General features: G+C 40.7%; 2 protein-coding genes across 2 annotated transcripts; both read left to right on the top strand.

The window, feature by feature from the left end:
• The first annotated feature begins 71 nt into the window (after positions 1-71).
• On the top strand, positions 72-3,284 carry LOC122353770 (stress response protein nst1-like). Its single transcript, XM_043251649.1, has 9 exons — positions 72-79; positions 532-773; positions 1,550-1,637; positions 1,768-1,879; positions 1,965-2,069; positions 2,161-2,352; positions 2,518-2,733; positions 2,823-2,975; positions 3,133-3,284. Exons 1-9 carry the CDS (start codon positions 72-74, stop codon positions 3,223-3,225), a joined length of 1,209 nt encoding a protein of 402 aa, XP_043107584.1. The 3' UTR covers positions 3,226-3,284.
• A 7,051-nt stretch (positions 3,285-10,335) lies between these two features.
• LOC122354561 (golgin subfamily A member 6-like protein 1) lies at positions 10,336-11,839 on the top strand. The gene is made up of 6 exons (XM_043252799.1): positions 10,336-10,422; positions 10,520-10,624; positions 10,716-10,907; positions 11,075-11,290; positions 11,381-11,533; positions 11,700-11,839. The coding sequence occupies exons 1-6, from the start codon at positions 10,357-10,359 to the stop codon at positions 11,778-11,780; spliced, it is 813 nt and encodes a 270-aa protein (XP_043108734.1). The 5' UTR covers positions 10,336-10,356; the 3' UTR covers positions 11,781-11,839.
• Positions 11,840-12,079: the final 240 nt, after the last annotated feature.

Raw genomic sequence — 12,079 nt, 5'->3', positions numbered from 1 at the left:
TAGGTTATCTTTAGAAACATACGACTGAAATAGATCCGTTTCTGACACAACCCATAGCCTAAAAATCAGTGATGGTTCGGTGTGCAGACATAGGCCCAGGACATTAAAAACAAATATTTATTATCCATCTCAGTAGAGAAAGGTACACTTAATATACTCTAGACTAGAAAACGGTTCTTGAGGAAAGTCAAGCCTCGTTTCGGACTGTGAAAATGTTTTAAAATGTGAACCAGCGCCTCCATCTGGTCATATAATGTAATGACACTGAAAGCGAAGAGAAACATCACGTATCTTCCAGAGGAAGGCGCTCCAGTACCAATAATTTTACATGACATACAGTAGTCTTCCTAATATTAACAAACCAATGCAATTGGTTTCATATACTAAATTTTGAATCACCTGCTTTACAATCAAACAACTTAACTTTACGCCCAGCTCGCCTGTTTCTTATAAACATAACTGAATTACTGTGCACACAAAAGTCTGGGTCTTTCTGTGTCGCTCAGGCTGAGCTGCAGTGTCTATTCTCAGGAGCGATCCCACTACTGATCGACACGGGGGCTTTGACCTGCTCCGTCTCCGACCTGGGCCGGTTCACCCCTCTTTAGACGACCTGGCGGTCCCGAGCTCCCCCAGGAGCACCATATCGATACCGAACTTAGCGCGGACTCCCGATCGACATAGTCCACGGCAGCCCAGAAGCCCTGAGCTCAAGCGATCCGCCAGCCTCAGCCTCCCAGTAGCTTGGATTACAGGCGCCGCCACCGCACCCGGCGAGAACCCGAGAGACTCAACCTGCTGCTCAACCTGCCGCTCGCTGCGCCCTCTAGCGCCGAGAAACAGAACGTCGTTTTTAAAAATATTTGGCACATTTTCCACAAGTCAGTGGAGTAATGATGCTGCAAACTCACAGAAAAAAAACATTATATCTTACTTAAAACGTAGTCATATAGAAAAGGAAAAAAAAAAAAAAAAAAAAAAAAACTATTTTCTGCTTTGGTGACTTCTTTCAAAAATATAAAAATCTTTACAATGGAAGAGTTTAAAATGACCAGAGACGGTTTGTACCAGTGTGTACTCTTTTTATTATTTACAAAATATAGCCTAATATATGCAAAATGCATGCGGATGTATTTATTTACTTTCCATATATTTACGTATTTATTTATTGTCGTACAGGAGCTTCACTCATCCTGTTCGGTCCTGGACCAATAAAGAGTCTCATCGGTGAGAGCCGGAGCCAATCAGAGGACAGGATTCCAGGCATCTAGTAAAAAAGCGATGCGTCCGTGTAATCTTAGATATTAGTCGATAGGTATTAGCCCCAAAAAGTAGAATTTATTAGAAGGAACGTTTCCAGCAAAACTATGTTTTACTGTCAAGTGCTTTTCTTAATGTGACAAAAATGCTTTATTAAATTGCATTTGTTGCTATTGCATTTCATATAAACAAATAAAACTAGTCTCCCGGCAACAGCACGTCAACAAAATTAACCATAAACACAACAAACGCCACAGCGCATTTTTTAAATGTTATAAAACACTCGCAGAAAGTTTGTCCACGGTGTGCGGAGATAAAAAAGATGAGTTTCAACGCGAAGAGTACTATCGGTCGGTTTTTGACGAGCAGCTCGCCTCGTAAGTAGTACATTACACCACAAGCAGAGTTTTTATCAGGAGCATTAATGCGTCGTCGACTATAGAGTTTCATCGAAGTCGTTGAAATGTAGCTCTTCGTGTATTCAGCGATTTATACTGAATCTTTCAGGACTATCGAGGATTTGGAGAAAGAGTCGGAGGAAAAGACGAGCTCGATGCTTCTCGCGGAGGACATCGAGGAGAACAGGAGAGCGACCATAGCCCTGGAAGAGCAGGAAAAGGTGCTTGCATGAAAGAAAGAAAGAAAGAAAGAAAGATTTTAGCTGTTCTACTTTAAATGACTGTAGTGTTTTATGTTCTTGTCAGGAGTTGCAGGGGAAGCGGGAGCGTTTGCGAGAAAGAGCCGAAAAGGTGGCAAAAGAAAAGGAGGAACTGAGGCAGTTAAAACGGGATACTGCTAAGGAGCTGCAAGTAAGACTAGACTCTGAAACACTGCATGGATAACGAGTAAAGTGAGTTAAACATGACTGCTAACCTCGTATTCCTCTTTCTTTCACTAAAGGAAAATCAGGCCCAAAAGCTGCAAGCCATCCAACATGCAAAGGAAGAGGAAGAAAAAATCGAAAAGCTAGAAAAGAGCATTGAAGAACTGACGAAACGGTATGAAGGCCTGCTCGAAGAAAGACAAGAACAGCACCGGCGTAGACGGCAGGCCAAACTAAACCGGGAGAGCAGTGCAAAGATGCCTGGAAAGGTAGTCCTAGTATTAATAGCTCCTTTTTTTGTCTGGAAAGGGGACAAATACTGAAACTACTCAGAGAAAGCGTCAGGCTGTTTTCAGTTTTCTGATGAACGAGACAGGTGGAGTAAAAGAAAGACACCAGTCGTGTTTTAATGTTTTCTTTTGTTTCTTATTGAGTTTGAGGATGCCGATCGACGCCGTGAATGCCGTAGAGCAGAGTACCTGAGAGACGAAAACCTACGACTTAAAGCTGAACTAAAAGAGATCGATCGCTCAAATCTGGAACTGCAGAAGGACATAAAGGAGGAGAAGACTCGTATCCTGCACCTCTCCGAAGAGCTGAGGCAGAAGAAGACAGAGCTGGAAGACATCACAGCAGAAACAGAAAGATTGGTAAAAACATTCACACGTTTAGAGCGTTAGACACAAAAAAGACCTCCTTCTGTAGGCTACGGCCTTTAAAGATCACAGCTGTTCCACAGAAACTGAAACTAGAGGAAGAGCTCACCACTGAACATGAAGACGAGGTCCTGAACGCTCAGATAAAGGCCGGGATTCGTTCGATGTATCAAATGATCGCACCTTACTGGAAAGAGTCTGAAGCTGTTGAGGACCCCTTCAAGCAGCTGCAGCTGGTGAATAATGAGAAACACTTCTGGCATCCCTGATTCATTTGTTGATGATACGGTGTTTAAAGTGAAATGCGGTAAAGTTATAAAATGGCATTAAATGGCAATGTGTGATTAAATGCAACTCATGGTGATTTTTCTTTTTTTTTAATTTTCCCTTCAGATTCGAAAACAGTTTCAACTTATGAAAGCTTTTGGTGAAGAACAAAAAGCAGGTGAAACTAAAGACAACAAGCAGCGGAGATCCAAGCTATGAAGATGCACCAAAACCAGCCAGATGTACCTAAACTACATAATAAAATCATTTTGACAGCATTGTGTCCTGGATGCTATACTGAGATGAATAGATTTTTATTTAAATGTTTTTGTCATCATTTTTGTTGTGAAGGATTGATGCATTAAAACATTGTTGGATTGAAAAGTGCATAATACACACACACACACACACACACACATATATATATATATATATATATATAATTTATAAAAAAACATTTACATTTGCGTAGTAATTTCTTATAGTATGAATTTTTAAAAGTCATGTAATAAATGTAGGGAAATAATAATTTGCTCACGTTGAATAAATGTCTTTTCAGTCGTAATCATTTTCAAACAGAAATTAAAAATTTTAAACATATTTAAAAGCCATAATTGAGTTTTTGTGTATATCGCTCAAGGCTCATGTTGCAGTAAGAAAATGATGCAATGACCTGCACATCTTAAAGTCAGCACAAATTATAGCACTTTATATGCAGACTGTTTAAAAGCAGCTTCACAGCATTAAACAGGAACGAGACAGAAACAGTTATGCAATCTGCAAAAAATGAGACGAATCCAAAAGCAGCTGTACTGTGGAGATTAAAATGTGATTAATTAAAAATTTTGACATCAATTTTTTGTGTGAAGCATGCGTTAAAAACTTGAAAAAGCGTAGGGGGGAGCCCTTAAATTCAGTTTTTCTGTTTTAATGTTTGAGATTATGGCAGTAACCAACCCTCAGTTTTCATGTCCACCTTGTGGGACGCTGAACTTGATTGGACTGTGTTGAACTTGAGCGGAAAGGGTTGTTGATCTGCAGAGAGAGTACTTGAAGGCTCCTGATTGTTCTTGCTGACCTTGACCTGGATCGAAGACGTTAGCAGAGGACAAGTTCTCAAGACCGTCCTGTTCCTCTTTCTCTCGGGCCCCACATAAACACTCTCCATCCTTCTCCTGTTTCTCTCCAGGGCCTCGTATCTTTCACTAACACTGACGGCCTGATGCTGATGAATATTGTGCCCAGATTAGGAGGAAATCTCTTTCAGGATTGTTTTCTACGTTGCTGTTAAATGTAATTATATTAGTTTGATCAGTTCTTTCTCTTATATGTAATTCAGTCGTGTCACATACATTACATACGACTGAATTATAATGAATAGCGATTAAGTGTGTAGACACCGGGCCGGCCCAGTCAAGAGATATTTGAAAATGTTTTACTATGCTGAAAATATTTATGATTTAAAGTGAAACAGCGCCTCCGTCTGGTCAAGAAACACAGACGCTGCACACGAACAGAAATATCACGTGTCTTCCAGAGAGAGGCGACATGGTAGCAATCATGACATACAGCAGCGTCCCTGATGTTAACAAACACTCTCTTTAATTAAACAGGTTCCACATGTAGAAAAAGCAAGACAACGCCATTATCTGGAGTTGATGAGAGTGAAACGATTTCATGATCACTGACTACTTAATCGTATCGTTCATCTCTAAATGGTGCAGAAACAAGCGCAAAAAGTCTGGGTCTCTCTGTGTCGCTCAGGCTGAGCTGCAGTGTCTATTCTCAGGAGCGATCCCACTACTGATCGACACGGGGGCTTTGACCTGCTCCGTCTCCGACCTGGGCCGGTTCACCCTCCTTAGACGACCTGGCGGTCCCGAGCTCCCCCAGGAGCACCATATCGATACCGAACTTAGCGCGGACTCCCGATCGACATAGTCCACGGCAGCCCAGAAGCCCTGAGCTCAAGCGATCCGCCAGCCTCAGCCTCCCAGTAGCTTGGATTACAGGCGCCGCCACCGCACCCGGCGAGAACCCGAGAGACTCAACCTGCTGCTCAACCTGCCGCTCGCTGCGCCCTCTAGCGCCGAGAAACAGAACGTCGTTTTTAAAAATATTTGGCACATTTTCCACAAGTCAGTGGAGTAATGATGCTGCAAACTCACAGAAAAAAAACATTATATCTTACTTAAAACGTAGTCATATAGAAAAGGAAAAAAAAAAAAAAAAAAAAACTATTTTCTGCTTTGGTGACTTCTTTCAAAAATATAAAAATCTTTACAATGGAAGAGTTTAAAATGACCAGAGACGGTTTGTACCAGTGTGTACTCTTTTTATTATTTACAAAATATAGCCTAATATATGCAAAATGCATGCGGATGTATTTATTTACTTTCCATATATTTACGTATTTATTTATTGTCGTACAGGAGCTTCACTCATCCTGTTCGGTCCTGGACCAATAAAGAGTCTCATCGGTGAGAGCCGGAGCCAATCAGAGGACAGGATTCCAGGCATCTAGTAAAAAAGCGATGCGTCCGTGTAATCTTAGATATTAGTCGATAGGTATTAGCCCCAAAAAAGTAGAATTTATTAGAAGGAACGTTTCCAGCAAAACTATGTTTTACTGTCAAGTGCTTTTCTTAATGTGACAAAAATGCTTTATTAAATTGCATTTGTTGCTATTGCATTTCATATAAACAAATAAAACTAGTCTCCGGCAACAGCACGTCAACAAAATTAACCATAAACACAACAAACGCCACAGCGCATTTTTTAAATGTTATAAAACACTCGCAGAAAGTTTGTCCACGGTGTGCGGAGATAAAAAAAGATGAGTTTCAACGCGGAAGAGTACTATCGGTCGGTTTTTGACGAGCAGCTCGCCTCGTAAGTAGTACATTACACCACAAGCAGAGTTTTTATCAGGAGCATTAATGCGTCGTCGACTATAGAGTTTCATCGAAGTCGTTGAAATGTAGCTCTTCGTGTATTCAGCGATTTATACTGAATCTTTCAGGACTATCGAGGATTTGGAGAAAGAGTCGGAGGAAAGACGAGCTCGATGCTTCTCGCGGAGGACATCGAGGAGAACAGGAGAGCGACCATAGCCCTGGAAGAGCAGGAAAAGGTGCTTGCATGAAAGAAAGAAAGAAAGAAAGAAAGAAAGATTTTAGCTGTTCTACTTTAAATGACTGTAGTGTTTTATGTTCTTGTCAGGAGTTGCAGGGGAAGCGGGAGCGTTTATGCAGAAAAAGAGCCGAAAAGGTGGCAAAAGAAAAGGAGGAACTGAGGCAGTTAAAACGGGATACTGCTAAGGAGCTGCAAGTAAGACTAGACTCTGAAACACTGCATGGATAACGAGTAAAGTGAGTTAAACATGACTGCTAACCTCGTATTCCTCTTTCTTTCACTAAAGGAAAATCAGGCCCAAAAGCTGCAAGCCATCCAACATGCAAAGGAAGAGGAAGAAAAAATCGAAAAGCTAGAAAAGAGCATTGAAGAACTGACGAAACGGTATGAAGGCCTGCTCGAAGAAAGACAAGAACAGCACCGGCGTAGACGGCAGGCCAAACTAAACCGGGAGAGCAGTGCAAAGATGCCTGGAAAGGTAGTCCTAGTATTAATAGCTCCTTTTTTGTCTGGAAAGGGGACAAATACTGAAACTACTCAGAGAAAGCGTCAGGCTGTTTTCAGTTTTCTGATGAACGAGACAGGTGGAGTAAAAAGAAAGACACCGAGTCGTGTTTTAATGTTTTCTTTTGTTTCTTATTGAGTTTGAGGATGCCGATCGACGCCGTGAATGCCGTAGAGCAGAGTACCTGAGAGACGAAAACCTACGACTTAAAGCTGAACTAAAAGAGATCGATCGCTCAAATCTGGAACTGCAGAAGGACATAAAGGAGGAGAAGACTCGTATCCTGCACCTCTCCGAAGAGCTGAGGCAGAAGAAGACAGAGCTGGAAGACATCACAGCAGAAACAGAAAGATTGGTAAAAACATTCACACGTTTAGAGCGTTAGACACAAAAAAAGACCTCCTTCTGTAGGCTACGGCCTTTAAAGATCACAGCTGTTCCACAGAAACTGAAACTAGAGGAAGAGCTCACCACTGAACATGAAGACGAGGTCCTGAACGCTCAGATAAAGGCCGGGATTCGTTCGATGTATCAAATGATCGCACCTTACTGGAAAGAGTCTGAAGCTGTTGAGGACCCCTTCAAGCAGCTGCAGCTGGTGAATAATGAGAAACACTTCTGGCATCCCTGATTCATTTGTTGATGATACGGTGTTTAAAGTGAAATGCGGTAAAGTTATAAAATGGCATTAAATGGCAATGTGTGATTAAATGCAACTCATGGTGATTTTTTTTTTTTAATTTTCCTTCAGATTCGAAAACAGTTTCAACTTATGAAAGCTTTTGGTGAAGAACAAAAAGCAGGTGAAACTAAAGACAACAAGCAGCGGAGATCCAAGCTATGAAGATGCACCAAAACCAGCCAGATGTACCTAAACTACATAATAAAATCATTTTGACAGCATTGTGTCCTGGATGCTATACTGAGATGAATAGATTTTTATTTAAATGTTTTTGTCATCATTTTTGTTGTGAAGGATTGATGCATTAAAACATTGTTGGATTGAAAAGTGCATAATACACACACACACACACACACACACATATATATATATATATATATATATATATATATATATATATATATATATATAATTTAAGAAAAAAAAACATTTGCGTAGTAATTTCTTATAGTATGAATTTTTAAAAGTCATGTAATAAATGTAGGGAAATAATAATTTGCTCACGTTGAATAAATGTCTTTTCAGTCGTAATCATTTTCAAACAGAAATTAAAAATTTTAAACATATTTAAAAGCCATAATTGAGTTTTTGTGTATATCGCTCAAGGCTCATGTTGCAGTAAGAAAATGATGCAATGACCTGCACATCTTAAAGTCAGCACAAATTATAGCACTTTATATGCAGACTGTTTAAAAGCAGCTTCACAGCATTAAACAGGAACGAGACAGAAACAGTTATGCAATCTGCAAAAAATGAGACGAATCCAAAAGCAGCTGTACTGTGGAGATTAAAATGTGATTAATTAAAAATTTTGACATCAATTTTTTGTGTGTGTGAAGCATGCGCGTAAAAACTTGAAAAAGCGTAGGGGAGCCCTTAAATTCAGTTTTTCTGTTTTAATGTTTGAGATTATGGCAGTAACCAACCCTCAGTTTTCATGTCCACCTTGTGGGACGCTGAACTTGATTGGACTGTGTTGAACTTGAGCGGAAAGGGTTGTTGATCTGCAGAGAGAGTACTTGAAGGCTCCTGATTGTTCTTGCTGACCTTGACCTGGATCGAAGACGTTAGCAGAGGACAAGTTCTCAAGACCGTCCTGTTCCTCTTTCTCTCGGGCCCCACATAAACACTCTCCATCCTTCTCCTGTTTCTCTCCAGGGCCTCGTATCTTTCACTAACACTGACGGCCTGATGCTGATGAATATTGTGCCCAGATTAGGAGGAAATCTCTTTCAGGATTGTTTTCTACGTTGCTGTTAAATGTAATTATATTAGTTTGATCAGTTCTTTCTCTTATATGTAATTCAGTCGTGTCACATACATTACATACGACTGAATTATAATGAATAGCGATTAAGTGTGTAGAGACACGGGCCGCCCAGTCAAGAGATATTTGAAAATGTTTTACTATGCTGAAAATATTTATGATTTAAAGTGAAACAGCGCCTCCGTCTGGTCAAGAAACACAGACGCTGCACACGAACAGAAATATCACGTGTCTTCCAGAGAGAGGCGACATGGTAGCAATCATGACATACAGCAGCGTCCCTGATGTTAACAAACACTCTCTTTAATTAAACAGGTTCCACATGTAGAAAAAGCAAGACAACGCCATTATCTGGAGTTGATGAGAGTGAAACGATTTCATGATCACTGACTACTTAATCGTATCGTTCATCTCTAAATGGTGCAGAAACAAGCGCAAAAAGTCTGGGTCTCTCTGTGTCGCTCAGGCTGAGCTGCAGTGTCTATTCTCAGGAGCGATCCCACTACTGATCGACACGGGGCTTTGACCTGCTCCGTCTCCGACCTGGGCCGGTTCACCCCTCCTTAGACGACCTGGCGGTCCCGAGCTCCCAGGAGCACCATATCGATACCGAACTTAGCGCGGACTCCCGATCGACATAGTCCACGGCAGCCCAGAAGCCCTGAGCTCAAGCGATCCGCCAGCCTCAGCCTCCCAGTAGCTTGGATTACAGGCGCCGCCACCGCACCCGGCGAGAACCGAGAGACTCAACCTGCTGCTCAACCTGCCGCTCGCTGCGCCCTCTAGCGCCGAGAAACAGAACGTCGTTTTTAAAAATATTTGGCACATTTTCCACAAGTCAGTGGAGTAATGATGCTGCAAACTCACAGAAAAAAAACATTATATCTTACTTAAAACGTAGTCATATAGAAAAGGAAAAAAAAAAAAAAAAATTTTCTGCTTTGGTGACTTCTTTCAAAAATATAAAAATCTTTACAATGGAAGAGTTTAAAATGACCAGAGACGGTTTGTACCAGTGTGTACTCTTTTTATTATTTACAAAATATAGCCTAATATATGCAAAATGCATGCGGATGTATTTATTTACTTTCCATATATTTACGTATTTATTTATTGTCGTACAGGAGCTTCACTCATCCTGTTCGGTCCTGGACCAATAAAGAGTCTCATCGGTGAGAGCCGGAGCCAATCAGAGGACAGGATTCCAGGCATCTAGTAAAAAGCGATGCGTCCGTGTAATCTTAGATATTAGTCGATAGGTATTAGCCCCAAAAAGTAGAATTTATTAGAAGGAACGTTTCCAGCAAAACTATGTTTTACTGTCAAGTGCTTTTCTTAATGTGACAAAAATGCTTTATTAAATTGCATTTGTTGCTATTGCATTTCATATAAACAAATAAAACTAGTCTCCGGCAACAGCACGTCAACAAAATTAACCATAAACACAACAAACGCCACAGCGCATTTTTTAAATGTTATAAAACACTCGCAGAAAGTTTGTCCACGGTGTGCGGAGATAAAAAAAGATGAGTTTCAACGCGGAAGAGTACTATCGGTCGGTTTTTGACGAGCAGCTCGCCTCGTAAGTAGTAGTACATTACACCACAAGCAGAGTTTTTATCAGGAGCATTAATGCGTCGTCGACTATAGAGTTTCATCGAAGTCGTTGAAATGTAGCTCTTCGTGTATTCAGCGATTTATACTGAATCTTTCAGGACTATCGAGGATTTGGAGAAGAGTCGGAGGAAAGAGACGAGCTCGATGCTTCTCGCGGAGGACATCGAGGAGAACAGGAGAGCGACCATAGCCCTGGAAGAGCAGGAAAAGGTGCTTGCATGAAAGAAAGAAAGAAAGAAAGAAAGAAAGAAAGAAAGATTTTAGCTGTTCTACTTTAAATGACTGTAGTGTTTTATGTTCTTGTCAGGAGTTGCAGGGGAAGCGGGAGCGTTTGCGAGAAAGAGCCGAAAAGGTGGCAAAAGAAAAGGAGGAACTGAGGCAGTTAAAACGGGATACTGCTAAGGAGCTGCAAGTAAGACTAGACTCTGAAACACTGCATGGATAACGAGTAAAGTGAGTTAAACATGACTGCTAACCTCGTATTCCTCTTTCTTTCACTAAAGGAAAATCAGGCCCAAAAGCTGCAAGCCATCCAACATGCAAAGGAAGAGGAAGAAAAAATCGAAAAGCTAGAAAAGAGCATTGAAGAACTGACGAAACGGTATGAAGGCCTGCTCGAAGAAAGACAAGAACAGCACCGGCGTAGACGGCAGGCCAAACTAAACCGGGAGAGCAGTGCAAAGATGCCTGGAAAGGTAGTCCTAGTATTAATAGCTCCTTTTTTTGTCTGGAAAGGGGACAAATACTGAAACTACTCAGAGAAAGCGTCAGGCTGTTTTCAGTTTTCTGATGAACGAGACAGGTGGAGTAAAAAGAAAGACACCGAGTCGTGTTTTAATGTTTTCTTTTGTTTCTTATTGAGTTTGAGGACGCCGATCGACGCCGTGAATGCCGTAGAGCAGAGTACCTGAGAGACGAAAACCTACGACTTAAAGCTGAACTAAAAGAGATCGATCGCTCAAATCTGGAACTGCAGAAGGACATAAAGGAGGAGAAGACTCGTATCCTGCACCTCTCCGAAGAGCTGAGGCAGAAGAAGACAGAGCTGGAAGACATCACAGCAGAAACAGAAAGATTGGTAAAAACATTCACACGTTTAGAGCGTTAGACACAAAAAAGACCTCCTTCTGTAGGCTACGGCCTTTTAAAGATCACAGCTGTTCCACAGAAACTGAAACTAGAGGAAGAGCTCACCACTGAACATGAAGACGAGGTCCTGAACGCTCAGATAAAGGCCGGGATTCGTTCGATGTATCAAATGATCGCACCTTACTGGAAAGAGTCTGAAGCTGTTGAGGACCCCTTCAAGCAGCTGCAGCTGGTGAATAATGAGAAACACTTCTGGCATCCCTGATTCATTTGTTGATGATACGGTGTTTAAAGTGAAATGCGGTAAAGTTATAAAATGGCATTAAATGGCAATGTGTGATTAAATGCAACTCATGGTGATTTTTCTTTTTTTAATTTTCCCTTCAGATTCGAAACAGTTTCAACTTATGAAAGCTTTTGGTGAAGAACAAAAAGCAGGTGAAACTAAAGACAACAAGCAGCGGAGATCCAAGCTATGAAGATGCACCAAAACCAGCCAGATGTACCTAAACTACATAATAAAATCATTTTGACAGCATTGTGTCCTGGATGCTATACTGAGATGAATAGATTTTTATTTAAATGTTTTGTCATCATTTTTGTTGTGAAGGATTGATGCATTAAAACATTGTTGGATTGAAAAGTGCATAATACACACACACACACACACACACACATATATATATATATATATATATATATATATATATATATATATATATAAAAAAAAAGAAAAAAACATTTGCGTAGTAATTTCTTATAGTATGAATTTTTAAAA

This window comes from Puntigrus tetrazona, chromosome 11 (assembly GCF_018831695.1).
Source record: "Puntigrus tetrazona isolate hp1 chromosome 11, ASM1883169v1, whole genome shotgun sequence".
NCBI lineage: Eukaryota > Metazoa > Chordata > Actinopteri > Cypriniformes > Cyprinidae > Puntigrus > Puntigrus tetrazona.
The sequence above is the reverse complement of the archived record's forward strand: the minus strand, read 5'-3'. Positions and strand labels throughout refer to the sequence as shown.

What these genes read in the sequence shown, in the direction of transcription:
- LOC122353770 (XM_043251649.1), top strand. An exon ending in AGGCGCCGCCACCGCACCCG is followed by an intron (nt 774 to 1,549) that starts GCGAGAACCCGA and finishes AAACACTCGCAG; the next exon opens with AAAGTTTGTCCACGGTGTGC. An exon ending in GTGCAAAGATGCCTGGAAAG is followed by an intron (nt 2,353 to 2,517) that starts GTAGTCCTAGTA and finishes TTTCTTATTGAG; the next exon opens with TTTGAGGATGCCGATCGACG.
- LOC122354561 (XM_043252799.1), top strand. Translation starts at nt 10,357, where the DNA reads ATGCTTCTCGCGGAGGACATCGAGGAGAACAGGAGAGCGACCATAGCC. An exon ending in CCCTGGAAGAGCAGGAAAAG is followed by an intron (nt 10,423 to 10,519) that starts GTGCTTGCATGA and finishes TGTTCTTGTCAG; the next exon opens with GAGTTGCAGGGGAAGCGGGA. An exon ending in CCTTCAAGCAGCTGCAGCTG is followed by an intron (nt 11,534 to 11,699) that starts GTGAATAATGAG and finishes GATTCGAAACAG; the next exon opens with TTTCAACTTATGAAAGCTTT.